General features: G+C 43.6%; 1 protein-coding gene across 1 annotated transcript in view; it reads left to right on the plus strand.

Annotated features, from left to right (window-relative positions):
- Nucleotides 1-19025, plus strand: part of sgip1a (SH3GL interacting endocytic adaptor 1a) — a gene marked incomplete at its 5' end in the record, with an annotated part of 103297 nt that overhangs the window by 48214 nt on the left and 36058 nt on the right. Inside the window, 5 exons of the mRNA XM_083647190.1 lie at nucleotides 10867-10930; nucleotides 15813-15837; nucleotides 16086-16106; nucleotides 16706-16768; nucleotides 17604-17684. Of these exons, the coding sequence (XP_083503316.1) occupies nucleotides 10867-10930; nucleotides 15813-15837; nucleotides 16086-16106; nucleotides 16706-16768; nucleotides 17604-17684 (254 nt within the window). The remainder of the gene's footprint in view (nucleotides 1-10866; nucleotides 10931-15812; nucleotides 15838-16085; nucleotides 16107-16705; nucleotides 16769-17603; nucleotides 17685-19025) is intronic.

A 19025-nucleotide genomic window follows, 5' to 3' on the forward strand; every position in this document is an offset into this window, starting at 1 on the left:
GTCTGGTCTATTTTTGAGCCGTGACGCGAGCGGCCGCGTGCAGCCAGCCAGGCATGAAGTCAATGCAAGTTGTGACCGGCGCGGGGTAAAACAAGGACGCCAAAATGAAACTGCCTCCGCGAGGCGTTGCTTCAGCGTCGGATGCGCATCTGGTGTGTTTGGGCTCCAACACTTCTGCTTGGTAATCTCAATGCCGTATTGTCTTCATCTCTACTTATCATGCACAGCAGCACAGGTCTCCCATTCACAGTGTGGAGTGGCCTGCTCTGGCCAGCAGTGCTATGGCTGTTAGCACTAGAGTGGAGGTGTGTGTGTATGTGTGTGTGTGTGTGTGTGTGTGTGTGTGTGTGTGTACGCGCGGTGTGTCTCACGCAAAAGCTTGTTGGGTGGCCTCTGCTGTCCCTGGCCAGGACTCAGAGTAGCGATTACTGCATTAAAGGGGCACTTCACTGAAAAACTAATTTATTTTGCACATGATCTCACACTAGAGATGCACGCATGAGCTTTTATGCCATCCTAATCCGCGTGTATGCATGAACCGTCCGCCCGCCATAAATCCACGCAAATTATTTCATACTATTTATAGATCCTCGCCCGCCATGCACCCGACGCTATAAATGCTATAAAACGGTATAAAAGGAGCAAACTTACGGTTTCTGCTGCCGTTGGTGCGATCGCTGCAGTCCAAGACTCCAAATAAACTTCCATGCTGTATTATGTCCAGTGCACCACTTGCCCTCATGTAGTTTACTCGGCTAACGCTATAGCTTTAAGTTTAGCTTACTTGATTGCCTCATTGTATGGGAAAATACGAACGCGTCTTCTCTTCAAACACGTCTTCTATTCAGCGGAGACTCCTTTTTGAGGGCGACGTCATTGACCATATATGGACGAAAAGTGGAGAGCACATGGCTGTATTGTTTGGTTTACGGCCGTGGGTCCTTTGGGGGATCTACAATAGGTGACTATGTGCCTGATGAAAAATGTAGCTTAAAATACATTCATAGACTAGAGAACGTAATTAATATTATTTTTCCTCATTAATGATACATCGTTTCAACCGCCCGCAACCCATCCGCTATTAATCAGAATGTATATTTTGATGATCCAGCCCGCCCCCGGGGCGGGATATCCGCAGTCAGCGTGGTTATAACATAGCATAACATAACATAGCATCACTATCTCACACAAAACTGTAAACAGTTAATTTGAGTTTTTGGACCAGTGATGTCATTCATGCACAAAATGACATCACTGGTCCACAACTGAACTCAATAACTGTCAAACTAAATGAATGCCTGCAAAACCTTTTTGGATATGTGTGAGATCATGTGCCAAATAAATCTGCATTGTTTTTTGGGTGAAGTTAAAACTTCAGTTCTCGATTCAGTTTGTTTCAAGCCAAAGCAGTTTCAGAGGAATCTTTCAGCCTATTCCCGAGCCGCCCGAGATGAGAAAACAACACAGACAACTCATATCTCAGCTCTCATCAAGTAATCATCACATTTTAATTGTCTCGCTGAAGCAGTGTTTACCTGGACCCTGTGTACCTTATTTATATAAGGAAAAAACTGAATAAAAATGAGCATCAGTCTGTGTTTTCTCCTATCTCATAAATCATTTTCCGATTGTTCTTCAGATTGTTTTTCTTTGAGGATGGAATGGATGCAAAAAATCATGGTGGGCCTGCTTCTGGAGTACCAAAGTTATTATTTGGGTTTTCTGCATGGAAGAAAGTCTGAATATCTCTTGGTCTAGTTAGTATTCTCCTCCCGTAATCTGTACAAATCTCAGACAGGAAGTGAATGAGTAGACGTGTGCTGCACTTCCTCCAAAGCATCTGTCAAAGTGACCTTGAGTAAAACACTCAACGGCGCCCAACTGTGAGATGTTTTTATACTGTGAAAATTCCTGGTGTATTCACCTTTTTCCTGGACTTACGTTTCCCATGATTCTCAGCAGTAGCCGGTTGTCGACTTCCTCTTTAAAAAAATGTCACTAGCAAGGAGGTGCGCGCCGCTGTCAAAGAGTGGGAACATAATGGCTTATTTTATCCGAAATGGCTACAAATAGTAGCTTTGTGTGGTTGCATAGCAGCGATATTTTACAAAAACGAGGTGAAAGTCAATTCACTCGTACTGTACGGGCTTATTTTAGCCGAAATGACAAAGAAATAGTATGTGGTTGCATAGCGGCCGCTTTTATTTTGAAGGCTAAATGTCCAAACTTATATTTAGTCATTGAACGGAGCTTTAGCGGTCTCTCTCTTTCAAGATTCAAGATATTGTCACTCCATTATACAATTATGCACGTGTGAAATTATTGTGCTGGGGGGCTCCATTACAAGACATAGGTAGGTACAAAGTCACAACAATTATGATTGATTATGTCTCTTCCGCTATGAACGGTCCTGGGCGGAAACAGGCAACCGGCAGCTGGAAACAGGGAGTGACAGGGTGTCATGAAACTCGTGAATATCTGTAGCCTTCCCTCCCCTCTCAAATCCTCCTCCAGGCTGATGCTGCAAGTAAAGAGTGTTCTCTTCTTGGTCAACCTGATCTAATAATAGAACCTGATCTAATAATAGAACCTGATCTAATGATAGTAGAAAAGGTATATTCTCAAACGTGCCCTTGGTTTCAAGGTGGCTGCACTTAGCGCAGCCTCTCCCTGTAGTTTATAGGGTGATAATAACACCCCATCCGCTACTCAGGATGGTGGAGTTTGTTTTCAGATCCTGGGAGCCTTTCTAAAGTTAGGTGTTCCTATGAGGAGCCTGCACACTAGTGACTGAAATCCTTTTTAGAGTCAAGAGAAACATTACTTTGAAAATATTGCCCTTGAGAGCTACAGGAAGACTATAATAGAATGGCCCATGAAACAGAACGTCTAGAAAGATATAATACCGGAATATTGTTGCGACGTCATAATAAAAAATCCCCACAAAGTATGCTACGGTCACTATGAAGTCATTATTTATTAGTCCCACAGACGCACACTATAAATTGTTATAGTAATATGATAGTGATTTCTTTGTTTGTTAGGGTAGGATGACCAGCTCTATAGTCAGCTCAGCAGTTTTCCTGTCGTTCTTCAGGGTCGGAGATTCAGCTTGTCCTGCAATTACATTACTGAGTCTTTAGAAGAGACTGCTAATTACGTTAGCACTTCCGTTAGCATCCCTCCGAACGGAAGTCATTAAACTGTGTGTGTGTGTGTGTGTGTGTGTGTGTGTGTGTGTGTGTGTGTACTGTTATTTATTTCCCTGGCCGCTAATTAACCCCTGCCATACGCCTTCATGTGTTTTCAATTCCACGTCCGCCAATCGGATTTAGCAGCCGACTCTGCATGGGAATGGGATGACCATTTATTGCATTATTTTGAATTATGCTCGTGGAGAGAGAGAGAGAGAGAGAGAGAGAGAGAGAGAGAGAGAGAGAGAGAGAGAGAGAGAGAGAGAGAGAGAGAGAGAGAGAGAGAGAGAGAGAGAGAGAGAGAGAGAGAGAGAGAGAGAGAGGGGGAGGTGTGAGAATAAGAGAATAAATAAATGTGTCTGTCTGCATTGTCTCTGTATGCAGGCTGTTGTTGCACCTATAGGATTTGCCACAGCAGTTGAGTTAAATGATTGTTTAATTTCAATGTGTATTTGGTGGCTGATAATTTATTCCTCCTGTAGTCAGCACAGCTGAATGGAGAGGGGGAAAAGGCGTTACTGTACACTTGTGCAAAAACACGGAAGTGCAGCTGAAGGGAACAGATCTGCCATAAGGCAACAAGGCAGGGTGCCGGGTGTCTATATGAGGGTACGCACCGACATCACTTTCCCAACAGGAACACGCCCCCTCAATCGGGACTGAGTGGCAAAACCCATGGGCAAAACATTCAGCAGGTTCCTCCTCCCTGTTGTTGTTTGGAGCAGCAGGTGTATTTTATCTAGGCTGATGATTACTGCATTCAAAATCAGTCGTGCTGCCACCCAGTGGGCGTGACCACACAGTGACTTCTGCCTCTGTGACATCACGTGCTGCATACCCTCATTATGTGCTGCACCGCAGGTCAAGTGGTTGTTGGTTCAACAGAAAAATATAGGCTAGAATTTAATCTGATGTAGTGGTGAAAACACACAATTCTGGCCTGACCCGGGTACGTACACAGTACACACACTCACACGCGCGCACACACACACACACACACACACACACACACACACACACACACACACACACACACACACACACACACACGCGCACACACACACGCACACACACACACAAAGGAAGTGATGGAGGGAGTAGTTATTCATGATTTAGATTGAAAGAAAATAGATATTTTGATACAGATATGGGGGAGGTGTGTGAGCATCTATAATAGATGATCACTTCTCACAGAGTGATGGCAAACAGCATGAAGCTCCAAACCTTCACTTGATGTTCAAAAAGGAGCTCCTGCACTGTCCTTATTCATTCTATTTGATTGATTTCTGCTAAGTGTCCATACAAGCACAGTCTTCTACTGGTGGCCAATGAGCTGCTCCACCTCGTTAAGGAATGGGAACGCCGAAGTCTTCTGGAGAAACACATTGTAGGCTACTGCAATTTCCGATAGCAAGGTGGTTTGATATTCCATCCCAATGTAGTTTTCTCTTGATGTTGTTTTGGTCAACAGAGGCCGAAGCACTCATGGTGGAAATAGCCTGCACCTTTGACATATTGATGAGGCCTTTTCTGAAGTATACCGGCCATCAGTGTCAGTCACGTCCATTTGGACTTGTGGTTCTCGTGTTACGCGCACCGTTTGGACTTTTGGCAGCCTTGGATGTGTCTGTCAGAGGCTTGAGGACTGCACTTCTGCCAGGGACAAGAGCTCAGCTGCTGGCAGCATGGTGGAGCAGGAGCTGTGTGTATGTGTACTGTACTGTATGCCTTTCCACTGCAATAGCTGTTTCCAGAGCAATCTAGTAAGAGAGTGGCATCCGCGGAGGTCCAAAATGCGGGACTCATTAGCCAATGAACAGCCAGGAAGCGGTCTCGTGCTACTTTTGAATGCTAAAATAAAACTGATAATGTACAATTTTATAAAAAAAAAAAAAAAAAAAAAAAAAAAAACTTTCAAAGTACATCACAAACGGTCCATTTTGCTGCAACTCGACAGCGCTACTTAATCCAGGACCTTACTTCCAGGAACTCTTGAGAGTAAAAAACGGGTCCATTGGAGTGAATGGAGATGTGGCGACTCTCCTATCTACACGGCTCTGGGTGATTCATATCAGCTGTGACAGGCAGGCAGTGCAGTGGCCATTCATAGGAGGCGAGGTCGACTCCCGTTAGCTGGATCAATGGGAGGGTATTTGTGCCTGAGACTCCCCGTCGCTATCGCAGCATCGATTTCCTATTTGGGCTCTGCTCACGCTGATGCAGAGAGACTAGTATAGTAAAGGCAAAGTCTCTAGCCAAGAACAAATAGACTGTACACACACACTTCCCATGTAAATACACCTCACCTCATCCTCGCATGTGCTGCACTTAGCTGAACTCATCACGTTGACTACTTGGGTTATATTGACTTGCCATTTATATACTCTCTGATCATTTACTGTGTGATGTGTGTCTTTATGGACTCTGCTGAGGGCCAGTAAAGACTGAGTGCCCTTTTATCAACTCTGTTTGATAAATGCCATAGCCACATTTTTAGACACACACGCATGCATGCACACACAGACACACACACACATATATACACACACACACACACACACGCACACGCACACACACACACACACACACACACACACACACACACACACACACACACACACACACAGAGCTTCATTGATTATTAATTTGCTTTGATGATGACGACATTTTGTTCTTAATTAATGAGCGGAGTCACCGGTGTTGAATTTGAGCAGCAGGCTCGAGGTAGGATCAAGATACGTGTGTGCGTGTGCGTGTGCGTGTGCGTGTGTGTGTGTGTGTGTGTGTGTGTGTGTGTGTGTGTGTGTGTGTGTGTGTGTGTGTGTGTGCGTGTGTGTGTGTGTGCGTGTGTGTGTGTGCGTGTGTGTGTGTGTGTACTGAATATGTGTGTGTGCGTGTGTGTGTGGGTGCGCGCGTGCGTGTGCGTATGCGTATGCGTGTGTGTGTGTGTGTGTAGGAGCATCAGGTTCCTGCTGTCAGGCTCTGTGCACATGGGCATGTGAGATGAAGAGGAGGTAGATGGTGTGATGACTTAACAAACAGAGAGACACAGGGAAGAATGAGAGAGAAGGAGAGAGGGAATACTCTGAGCGGAAATGGAGGGTGATAACTGGGCTTTCATCTGGGGTAAGAATCGGTTCCGGAACCTCTGATATGAGAGTGGTTTATTTAGCAAAAATATGAAATGTGCATGATGAGAGGTGGAACACACCCCAGAGGGACTGTGATTGGACGTAAAGGAAGAAGTAATTGGATATTTAAAAAAAAGTTAAAACATGAAGATATTCAAAGGATTCAAGAGAAATGAACTTTAAAGTGTCATTATTATGTTATTATGATTTGCATTTTGTACAGTGCTAGAGTTGAGTGCATTCATTGAATACAGTGCTGTTTGAGTAGGTTCTCTTTCTTTCAATCCATTTGACAGACATTGCTGTTGTTAATCCAGTCCCAAGGTCACTTGACCTTGGGTGGTTTGCAGGTAGAAGGCAGTGTGTGAAAGAACAAGGCCTGGAACCACATCTGTGAATGTTTACTTGAGGTGAAAACATTCTAAGAAAAATAGTCAGGAGCTTATTTAGTGATTGAGAAACATCCTGCCTGCTCAAATCATCTGTGTTTGTTTTGAGGTCCAAAGGGCTTCTGTCAGCTCATTTCACTGGAGGCAATAATCCACTTTGTTGAGCTCACAGTTGATCTCAACTCTGTTTGAAAGTTGCTTTCTTCTCTGTGTTTGTCACTGGCACTGTGTCTCTTTCAGGCATTGCCCCGGAGTGGTGGAGATGCTGAGGAGAAGAATTACAATAAACAGACCTCCTCTGGTAACACAAAGACCACCTTTTTAGAAGCAGCGGTCTAGACCTCCTCTGGTAACACTAAGATCACCTTTTGAGAAGCAGTGGTCTAGACCTCCTCTGGTAACACTAAGACCACCTTTTGAGAAGCAGTGGTCTATACCTCCTCTGGTAACACTAAGACCACCTTTTGAGAAGCAGTGGTCTATACCTCCTCTGGTAACACTAAGACCACCTTTTGAGAAGCAGTGGTCTAGACCTCCTCTGGTAACACTAAGACCACCTTTTGAGAAGCAGTGGTCTAGACCTCCTCTGGTAACACTAAGACCACCTTTTGAGAAGCAGTGGTCTAGACCTCCTCTGGTAACACTGAGACCACCTTTTGAGAAGCAGTGGTCTAGACCTCCTCTGGCAACACTGAGACCACCTTTTGAGAAGCAGCGGTCTAGACCTCCTCTGGTAACACTAAGACCACCTTTTGAGAAGCAGTGGTCTAAACCTCCTCTGGTAACACTGAGACCACCTTTTGAGAAGCAGTGGTCTATACCTCCTCTGGTAACACTAAGACCACCTTTTGAGAAGCAGTGGTCTAGACCTCCTCTGGTAACACTAAGACCACCTTTTGAGAAGCAGTGGTCTAAACCTCCTCTGGTAACACTAAGACCACCTTTTCAGAAGCAGCGGTCTAGACCTCCTCTGGTAACACTAAGACCACCTTTTGAGAAGCAGTGGTCTAAACCTCCTCTGGTAACACTAAGACCACCTTTTGAGAAGCAGCGGTCTAGACCTCCTCTGGTAACACTAAGACCACCTTTTGAGAAGCAGTGGTCTAAACCTCCTCTGGTAACACTAAGACCACCTTTTGAGAAGCAGTGGTCTAAACCTCCTCTGGTAACACTAAGACCACCTTTTGAGAAGCAGCGGTCTAGACCTCCTCTGGTAACACTAAGACCACCTTTTGAGAAGCAGTGGTCTAAACCTCCTCTGGTAACACTAAGACCACCTTTTGAGAAGCAGCGGTCTAGACCTCCTCTGGTAACACTAAGACCACCTTTTGAGAAGCACTGAGGACCTCCTCTGGTAACACTAAGACCACCTTTTGAGAAGCAGTGGTCTAAACCTCCTCTGGTAACACTAAGACCACCTTTTGAGAAGCAGCGGTCTAGACCTCCTCTGGTAACACTAAGACCACCTTTTGAGAAGCAGTGGTCTAAACCTCCTCTGGTAACACTAAGACCACCTTTTGAGAAGCAGCGGTCTAGACCTCCTCTGGTAACACTAAGACCACCTTTTGAGAAGCAGTGGTCTAAACCTCCTCTGGTAACACTAAGACCACCTTTTGAGAAGCAGTGGTCTAAACCTCCTCTGGTAACACTAAGACCACCTTTTGAGAAGCAGCGGTCTAGACCTCCTCTGGTAACACTAAGACCACCTTTTGAGAAGCAGTGGTCTAAACCTCCTCTGGTAACACTAAGACCACCTTTTGAGAAGCAGCGGTCTAGACCTCCTCTGGTAACACTAAGACCACCTTTTGAGAAGCAGTGGTCTAGACCTCCTCTGGTAACACTGAGACCACCTTTTGAGAAGCAGCGGTCTAGACCTCCTCTGGTAACACTGAGACCACCTTTTGAGAAGCAGCGGTCTAGACCTCAGCTCTACTGGACATATAGTTTTATGTTGCTGGACAGTGAGCACTCAGCTCTACTGGACATATAGTTTTGTGTTGCTGGACAGTGAGCACTCAGATCTACTGGACATATAGTTTTGTGTTGCTGGACAGTGAGCACTCAGATCTACTGGACACATAGTTTTGTGTTGCTGGACAGTGAGCACTCAGCTCTACTGGACACATAGTTTTGTGTTGCTGGACAGTGAGCACTCAGATCTACTGGACATATAGTTTTATGTTGCTGGACAGTGAGCACTCAGCTCTACTGGACACATAGTTTTGTGTTGCTGGACAGTGAGCACTCAGCTCTACTGGACATATAGTTTTGTGTTGCTGGACAGTGAGCACTCAGCTAAGTGGAGGTCCAGTGTCTTGTTCAAGTGCACATTGACAGCAGCAACTGTATGGAGGGAAAGGAGAGCGGGCCAAGTCAGTGGCCGTCTGGCCGTCGTCCACATTGTTTGTCTCCGCAGTACATCTTCTCACCGGCCTACTGTACAGTATGTAACATGATAGACACAAGGGCTTTTGGGTGACCTCGGTTCCTCCGTGCTCCAAGGCAGCGTGGGGTTATTTCTGTTCGGCGTTTGGCTGCATATTGATTTGGACAGTGCTGATGTATTTTCCCATCAGAAAGCATGCCTTGAGGCGCCGCCTCGATGCATCCGCAGCCACCGTGAAGGCAGTTTTAGTGCCGTCAGAGAGTGTGTTTGCCTTCACGCTGCGGTCAGTCACTCAATAATACATGAAGACCTCACCTTTCATCTACTGGCTGATAGATCTCTGGCCATCATTACATTACATTACATTACATTACGTCATTTGGCAGACGCTTTTATCCAAAGCGACTTACAATAACACACTTTTTGTCAGCAATAGAGCAATCAACTATGGAGCACAGTCTATGACAACTACAAATCCTGAAGGAACAGTGGTACGAGTTTTTAGTTTAGGTTTTTTTTTTTTTTTTTTTTTTTTTTTTTTTTTTAAATAAAGAGAGAGAAAGAAGAGAGAAAGAAGCTAGATCAAGAGGGGCCCAGGTGGAGCCTGAAAAGGTGAGTCTTTAGTCTTTTCCGAAAGATCGGCAGTGATTCAGCAGTCCTGACCGAAGGTGGCAGCTCGTTCCACCATTGGGGTGCCAGGGAGGAGAAGAGTCGAGATCGGGATGAGCGACTTTTGAGCGCCCGTAGCGAAGGAGGAGCGAGGCGACCTGCACTGGTAGAGGAGCGAAGGGAGCGGTGAGAGGTTTGGAACCTGACCATAGATTGCAGGTACAGGGGAGCTGACTGGTGTACTGCCCTGTAGGCCAGTACCAGTGTCTTGAATTTGATGCGAGCTGAGATGGGAAGCCAGTGGAGGTCCCGGAAAAGGGGAGTGACATGAGAGAATTTGGGTTGGTTGAATACCAGACGGGCTGCAGCGTTCTGAATGAGCTGAAGCGGTCGGATGTCGGTGGCAGGTAGGCCAGCCAGGAGCACGTTGCAGTAGTCCAGGCGAGGGACGATAAGTGACTGGACCAGGAGTTGAGTCGCTTCTCTTGTGAGGAAGGGACGGATTTTGCGGATGTTGTAGAGGGAGAACCTACAGGAGCGTGCTGTCGCAGCTATGTTGGCAGAGCAAGACAGCTGGTTGTCGAGGATCACCCCAAGGTTCTTAGCTGTTTGGGAGGGCAGTACAGTGGTGTTTTCGATGGAGATGGAGAGATCTGTGAGAGGACAGTCTTTCCCTGGGAGGAAGAGTAGCTCTGTCTTACCAAGGTTGAGCTTGAGGTGGTGGGCAGACATCCAGTCGCCAATGTCCTTGAGACATGCAGAGATGCGAGCCTCGATTTGAGTGTCTGAGGGGGGGAAGGAAAGGAAAAGTTGGGTGTCATCAGCATAGCAGTGATAAGAGAAGCCATGAGAAGAGATCACATAGGCAAGAGATCTGATATAGAGAAGAAAAAGTAAGGGGCCCAGGACTGAGCCCTGGGGGACACCAGTGGTAAGAGGGCAGGATCTGGAGACGGACCCTCTCCATAAGACCTGGTATGAGCGGTTCGAGAGATAGGAAGCAAACCAGGATAGTGCAGAACCTGAAATGCCGAGATCAGACAGAGTGGAAAGAAGGATGCCAGACAGCTGACCCTCATCATCACACACACCAACCCCTGTTAGTCCTGCCTTTGGTGCTCCCTCCTCACCTCTCTGCTCTCTGTTTTCTTCCTCAGGATTGAAAAAACGCACCAGGAAGGCCTTCGGGATACGGAAGAGAGAGAAGGACAATGACTCCACGTAAGTCCTGTTCCTGCTTCCTGGGGCCAAATGTAGAAAACTCTATATATAGAGTTTAATGTACATTATACAATGCATAATATGTCTATATTCAGGTGTAATCTGTGTATGCCCCAAAAAAACTAAGGGGACATTCACACCAAAAGCGTTTTTTTTTCAGTCAGAACGCTATGAAAATCATGTTGAGAGCTCTTCCATTGTGCACAAAACACAGCGCACGGAGCGTTTTTTTGTGTGCTCTTGTTTGTTTCACCTGTAGTCGCGTGCAGTACAGATCAGAACACAACGACCACAAGGACGGTAACCAGCTAGTTTTGTCTGTTTGATGTTGTTCACTGTCAACACGGAAGCCAGATTATTGCAAATTCCGGCAGCAGCGGAGGTTGAAAATCCCTCGGGAGGAGAAAAGGCAGGAGGAGTGAAAAAGACGATCAGGGCGCTTTTCCTCTAATGTTCAATTTTTTTCAGCTTTAAAACGCCCACAGCGCTCCTCCAAAAACAACAGACGCCACCAGCGCTGAAACGCCAGGTGCGTTCATTAAAAGAGGAGCACGTCTAGCGCGTCCTTACATAGAGAATGAAAGACGCTGGCAGCTCCAAAAACGCTTTTGGTCTGAATGTCCCCTAAATGTCACTAGAATTCACACTTACATGATCCTTTTTTGCCACACCACACTAGTGGAACTCAGAAGAACAGTATGCATGGTGTGAGAGATGTGTACCAGGACACACAATCAATCAATCAATCAATCAATCAAAACTGTATTCCAGACTCAAGGTCCATATAAAAAGACCTACAACACTAAAAAGAATCCCTACAGACAGTAGGGGGAAAAAAGCAATATTCAAATAAATACTGCAGTGTTGATAAGAGCGACATATAGCAGTGTCTCCACAGAGGTGACTGATATCTGACATCACTACAGCAGGGATTTACCAACAGCTTGATAATGACATTCTGTGAGACCCTCAGTCGACAGATACATTTATATGTCAGATTCCTCAACAGTGCCTGGAAGGTGTTAACACCTGCTGTGACAAACATCTCATCATGTAGGTCTCCTGAGCAATAATATTCTCATGGCATCATTATATGCCACTATATTCTCACGGCCCGTGGATCTTTATACATTCAGAAACCTGTGTGGGAGGACAGTCCTAACGTGAAAATGTGGCTTGCTAATCTTGTCAGTACCCTTGAAGTGGAGAGGATTAGATATATCAGAAAGGATCAAGTAGATCTATTTGACTCCATCTGGCAACCTCTCATTCTGCACCTGGAAAAAAACACGAAATAATGTTGAACACTACTTTATTTTTTAAGTTTCTCTGTCATATTGTTGGATCCACGTTTTTTGGGGTGGGTGGGGTGAGGGCTAGGGGCTTTATGTAACAATATTTTCTGTATTCTTATTTTCTCTGTTATTATTACTGTTATTACTAGTATTGTTGTATCGATCAATCCATATATCGTACACTGAGGTTTTTTGTGTGTTTTTCAGTTGCCGTTGTTATTGTTGTTTTGTTTTTGTCCCCCTATCCGTCACATGGTGTTGATGTTTGTCTTTTGTTCGTTATAGAAAAGAGATGGTGTCTGACGTAATACTGTAACCGTATTTGTAATAGTACTGTAATGTACAGATATTCGCCATTCTCATAAAAAAAAAAAAAAACCTGTGTGGGAACACTTTGTGTGTGTACTGTACACATGCTTTATACATTTGGCCCCTGGTGTCTCGTCCCAGCCCAGGGCATCTTAACTCAGTGGTTCTCAAAGTGGGGTCTGGGGACCACCAGGGGACCACCAGGGACCACCAGGGGGTCACCATCAAAAAGGGGAATCATTTATTTTCACTATAATTCCATCCGTAAGTAACACAATGGCAGAATGTGTTTTAGTCATGGGTTTCATTCACTTTCTGTAATAAAACCTCTAAAAGCAAACATCTTGTTATCAGATGGGGGTCCGTGGTCTAATTTGTGTCAGTTTAGCGGTCCTTGACGTGACAATCTTTGACAACCACTGTCTTAAATGGTTCAGCTGCAGAAGATACTCCACAGCAAACACTGCGTAATGGAGCAGACTGAAACCTCAGACAGAATCCAATGGCGTTATTTAAAAGAATTATTTGGATACGATTTCTACCAGCAGACCATGCATATAGTATATTACAACAGAAAAGGGGATTAGTACAAGTAAGAACAATTAAAGGATTAATACAGATTAAGTGCAATACAGGTTAGACTGTTTCCATTAACCATGCAAGAGTGAAGCGGTTGAGTCTCTTGTTTGCTTCACTCACGCCAGTTTGCTTGTGCAAATTATTCGCTGAGATTTTCTGCCGATGAGGTGAAAATCAGCAGACTTGTGGTCCAGGAATCCTGAACGGTGTCACTGCTGTTACAGTATGTTGTTATGGAGATGCAAAATATGGAGTGTAATATATACCGGTACTTGTGACATTGGATGTTGGCATTCAGCTGACCATCTTTAATGCAAAAACAGGTTCCAAAATAAACCTGCTAGAGAAAAGCCCCCCCCCCTTTCTTGTGACCAATAGAGAGCCAAAGTGAAACGTCACTTCCTGCTTCAGCACTGTAACAGAGATTTTCATCCGCCATTTATTTTCCCATAGACATTTCGTAAAATGCTTATAAAAATAGTTTTGCTTGTTCAAACCAAACGGTTCAGATATATTTAGAAACAGGAGAGATCGCATAACATTTCACTGGGACCAAAGCATAAACATTTGCGGATTTAAAGAAAATATTGTTTTGATGTTTTGTTTTAGTTTTGGTCTGAGCGAAATGTTCTGTGGTCTCTCCCAATTCTAAATATATCTGAACCGTTTGGTTTGACCAAGTACAACTATTTTTATAAGCATTTAACAAAAGGTCTATGGGAAAATAAATAGCGGAAGAAAATCTGTGGTACAGTGCTGAAGCAGGAAGTGACGTTCCACTTTGCCTCTCTATATAAGGACTTGGCCAACCTGCTGATTCTTTGTGAGCATGATACTCCTCCATGAGCCCGTTGGAAATTGGGACACTAAAGGCACTAAAGGCATCAATGTTTTGGGTGCAGTTTGTGAGTGAATGAGTGTGTGGGTACATGTGATGTTTGTGGGTGTTTTGATTTGTGAGTGAATGAGTGTGTGGGTACATGTGATGTTTGTGGGTGTTTTGATTTGTGAGTGAATGAGTGTGTGGGTACATGTGATGTTTGTGGGTGTTTTTGATTTGTGAGTGAATGTGTGTGTGGGTACATGTGATGTTTGTGGGTATTTTTGATTTGTGAGTGAATGAGTGTGTGGGTACATGTGATGTTTGTGGGTGTTTTTGATTTGTGAGTGAATGAGTGTGTGTGTACATGTGATGTTTGTGGGTGTTTTGATTTGTGAGTGAATGAGTGTGTGTGTGGGTACATGTGATGTTTGTGGGTGTTTTGATTTGTGAGTGAATGAGTGTGTGGGTACATGTGATGTTTGTGGGTGTTTTGATTTGTGAGTGAATTAGTGTGTGGCTACATGTGATGTTTGTGGGTGTTTTGATTTGTGAGTGAATGAGTGTGTGGGTACATGTGATGTTTGTGGGTGTTTTTGATTTGTGAGTGAATGAGTGTGTGGGTACATGTGATGTTTGTGGGTGTTTTGATTTGTGAGTGAATGAGTGTGTGTGTGGGTACATGTGATGTTTGTGGGTGTTTTGATTTGTGAGTGAATGAGTGTGTGGGTACATGTGATGTTTGTGGGTGTTTTGATTTGTGAGTGAATGAGTGTGTGGGTACATGTGATGTTTGTGGGTGTTTTGATTTGTGAGTGAATGAGTGTGTGTGTGTACATGTGATGTTTGTGGGTGTTTTGATTTGTGAGTGAATGAGTGTGTGTGTACATGTGATGTTTGTGGGTGTTTTGATTTGTGAGTGAATGAGTGTGTGTGTGGGTACATGTGATGTTTGTGGGTGTTTTGATTTGTGAGTGAATGAGTGTGTGGGTACATGTGATGTTTGTGGGTGTTTTGATTTGTGAGTGAATGAGTGTGTGGGTACATGTGATGTTTGTGGGTGTTTTTGATTTGTGAGTGAATTAGTGTGTGGGTACATGTGATGTTTGTGGGTGTTTTTGATTTGTGAGTGAATTAGTGTGTGGGTACATGTGATGTTTGTGGGTGTTTTGATTTGTGAGTGAATTAGTGTGTGGGTACATGTGATGTTTGTGGGTGTTTTGATTTGTGAGTGAATTAGTGTGTGGGTACATGTGATGTTTGTGGGTGTTTTTGATTTGTGAGTGAATGAGTGTGTGGGTACATGTGATGTTTGTGGGTGTTTTGATTTGTGAGTGAATGAGTGTGTGGGTACATGTGATGTTTGTGGGTGTTTTTGATTTGTGAGTGAATTAGTGTGTGGGTACATGTGATGTTTGTGGGTGTTTTGATTTGTGAGTGAATTAGTGTGTGGGTACATGTGATGTTTGTGGGTGTTTTTGATTTGTGAGTGAATGAGTGTGTGGGTACATGTGATGTTTGTGGGTGTTTTGATTTGTGAGTGAATGAGTGTGTGGGTACATGTGATGTTTGTGAGTGTTTTGATTTGTGAGTGAATTACTGTGTGGGTACATGTGATGTTTGTGAGTGTTTTGATTTGTGAGTGAATGAGTGTGTGGCTAGATGTGTGTGAGTTTGGTTGTGTGTAAGTGTTTTCCATGAATACTCCTTTTGACTGTTCTCCGCGAGGCTTTCAGCTCCGCTATAATTAGCGAAGCACTCGAGTTGGGAATGAAGAGCTTGCATGTTGAGTAACTTTCAAGATCCTTAACGCTTTTTTGTTCTGTTCCCCCCCTCCTCTCTGCCTCTGCTTCTCTCTTCCCTACTTGAACTCTCACAGGGGGTCCCCAGACAGAGAGGGGGGTGTAAGTATAGAATATTTCACATATTTCATATTTAGGAGCTGGTTCACTCACCTGCAAAATAGTCCTCAATCTATATAGTGCATTGTTATAGGAAGAAATCAACTCTGGCTGATTGTGAGATACTTTACAAGCTAAATGTATGGCCTTTATAAGTGTATGTAAATGAGTATTTGCACTGTTGGATGGATTGGTGAATTGAATGATGGTCCATTTTCATTGTCTATGTTCTTGTTCTTCTCACCTGCCAGGATCCCCAGGAGGCTGAATCGGTACTGAACACTAGTCAAGTCCTCCTGTAGAGTAGACTACCCGCTACAATAGTATAGTGTGTAGAGCTTAGAGTGGACACTCACAGCACAAGAGGTTCTCCAACCAATCGGTCACCATTGTTGCTGCTTCGGCTGTATTCTCATTAGTAATTTCTCTGAGAAAGCTTGTGGAAAGAAATTGGTGCAAAAGAAAGATATCCCCCTGAGTCCTTTGCTAGTTCCGGGTAGCATGAAGAGCCCTAAATCTGAGAAATATGTGCAGCATAGCCATCTAGTTGGCAAGAACTGATGGATCGAGGCAGAGAGGCTGCTCGATATCTTGAAATAGTCAGAAATGCAACCAGGGGAGTGACTCAAAACTAGAGAATACAGACACCATATCCAAAGTAAGAGACTGGGGGACAATCTCCTATGTGACGCAGTATCTGAGGTACACAGAAACAAGGTATTTAGGGCAGAATGACAGTAGTTGCACCGTAGTTCCATTCTAGCTACAGTACAGTAACATAGTGTAGTAAAGAGACTCTTCCCCTGGTACTACAGTAGTGCAGCGTGTGTATTTGCTGTGATATTCACTGCGCTTTCTTCCTATATCTCAGTCTCAGAGGAAGACCAACGGGGCTCCCAATGGCTTCTATGGAGAGATCGACTGGGACAGATATGTAAGTGTAGGGGTCAAGTCAAGTCCAGGATTTGAGTTTATTTGAATGTATCGATATGTAATCTATGACTTCATCTACAGCAGCGCTCGCTCAAATTTTCTGTTTTCACGCGATTTTTAATGCCACTGCTTTGTTTAGATTTGCCTTGAATGAGGCATTTACTACCTTCATCATAATCATCTCCTGCAGCCAATAGTAGTATTGATCCATATCACTGCAAAATCAATATGCCATTGACAAATTTGTAGACACAATAGGTTAGAGAGGGTTTGTGTTGTGTAAATCGACTAGATTGATTATTTATTTATTTATTTGTTTGTTTGTTTATTAATTTATTTTGCTGTGTAGCTATAGGTGCATTGCTTGTAGCCGCTTAAACTATGTGCATGACATTTTGATGAGTCTTGATCTAATGCAGCTATAATTATTATAGATCCACATCATGACTTAGTCAATATGCCTTCGACAAACTCGGAGAAATTGCAGGTGGAAAAGGTGACGTGTCGTTAAGCAGTTCTTACTGTATGATCGGAGGCGAATCAGTGTTGGTTATCCTCTGAGCACGCCATTGTTCATTTAATTGCAACAGAAACCATAATGCTAAATCATATAGTTCCCTGTCAGCACTTTTCTGTCAGCATATCTCCCAGGACAGCCAGTCCAGACTAGGTGGAAGCACAGAGCAGATGATTGGAGCTGCAGCGCTCTTTGTAACAATATAGCTTTTTCTCTGCTAGCATTAGATTGTGGCAGCATTAATGTCACAGTGATATCTTACTGAGCACAGCCTGCAGAGGCCATTTTCACTGGCTTACATTGACTGACTGTGTTTCAGAACTCTCCAGAGTTGGATGAAGAGGGCTACAGCATGAGACCTGAAGACGAGACGGGGGAAGGGGGAGATATCCTTACTACAGCTTTATTTGTATTTTGACGTTGTGAATTTTAGTCCATTATTTTTTCTTTGCCAGGTTCCTAAATTAGTTTTTTTGTAATTCTCTTTTTATTTAGAAAAGTCTTTTCACATTAATTTCAGTTGAACATTTTACAGAGTAGAGTAGCCCTTCATTATTTTACATTCAACAGTACACATTCATACCTTTTCATACATTTAGCAACTGTGCAGTTTTATAGGCTCAACCTGATTCCAATATAACCTAAGCATTTCTTGTTACATTACCTACTCCTTTCAACACTTTTCCTTCTTTATATTATTTACTTGACATAAAACAAATCACACAAACAAGAACAAAAACAAAAAACAACAGAGATAGAGGGGATGCTCTACTAGTTTGACACAATCATAAGAGGTACAAAGTTCTATACAAAGTCTCGTCTTTTAGGTGTTATAAATTCAATCCACTTTTCCCAAATCCTCTCAAATCTGTCCTTCTTGAGTCTCAGCGAAAACGTAAGTCTTTCCATTACAAATATATCATAAACTATATCCACCCAGTCATTTATTGTTAGTACTTGAGGACGCAGCCACTTTTTGGTTAGCGCCTTCTTACTGGCAGCCATTAACATTCTAAACAGTAAAGTATCCGTTCTACTCAGCTCAAATGTTTCGTGACCCAGATACATCACTTCACATCGAAATGGAATTTCAACCCTAAAAACAGCTTCCATGGTCCTGTGTATCTCTTGCCAATATTGGGTGATGGAAGGGCAATCCCAAAATATATGAAAATTATTTGCATTCTCACTTCCACACCGTCGCCAACATCTTGAACCTTGGACCTGATGTCTCTTCTGTAGAGGAGTGATGAAAAAACGGCGACGCATTATATTTTTCCAACTAAACTCTCTCAGGTTCCTAAATTTGAAAATCATTTAATAGTTGAATTTGTGCCTCAGCCTCCCTAAAAATGCACTGTTGTCTTCCTCTTTCAATTTAATTAAGTTTGTTTATATTGACAAGGAAGGTCAGTTTCTTATATTGAATAGTTAATCTCAGTTATGTGGGATGCATTTCCCAAAACAAACAAAAATCCTGCTATGGCTGCCACCACCGTCAAAACAAATCTATAATCACATCTGAAACAATTGATGCACAAATCTGTACATCAATACAAAAATGAATCCCAGTGAAATCAAAACAAGAAGATTACTTGTCATGCAGTGATACATAAATAGTGCTTTAACTGCTAACCAAAGTGTCCATAGCCTGTCTAGTCTAAAGCGCGGAAATATCCCTGTAATCAATACCCTGTTTCCCCAGACCATCAGCTGGTACCCTATAATCAATACCCTATTA

This window comes from Poromitra crassiceps (genome assembly GCF_964638095.1).
Source record: "Poromitra crassiceps genome assembly, chromosome: 12".
In the NCBI taxonomy this organism is placed as follows: Eukaryota; Metazoa; Chordata; class Actinopteri; order Beryciformes; family Melamphaidae; genus Poromitra; species Poromitra crassiceps.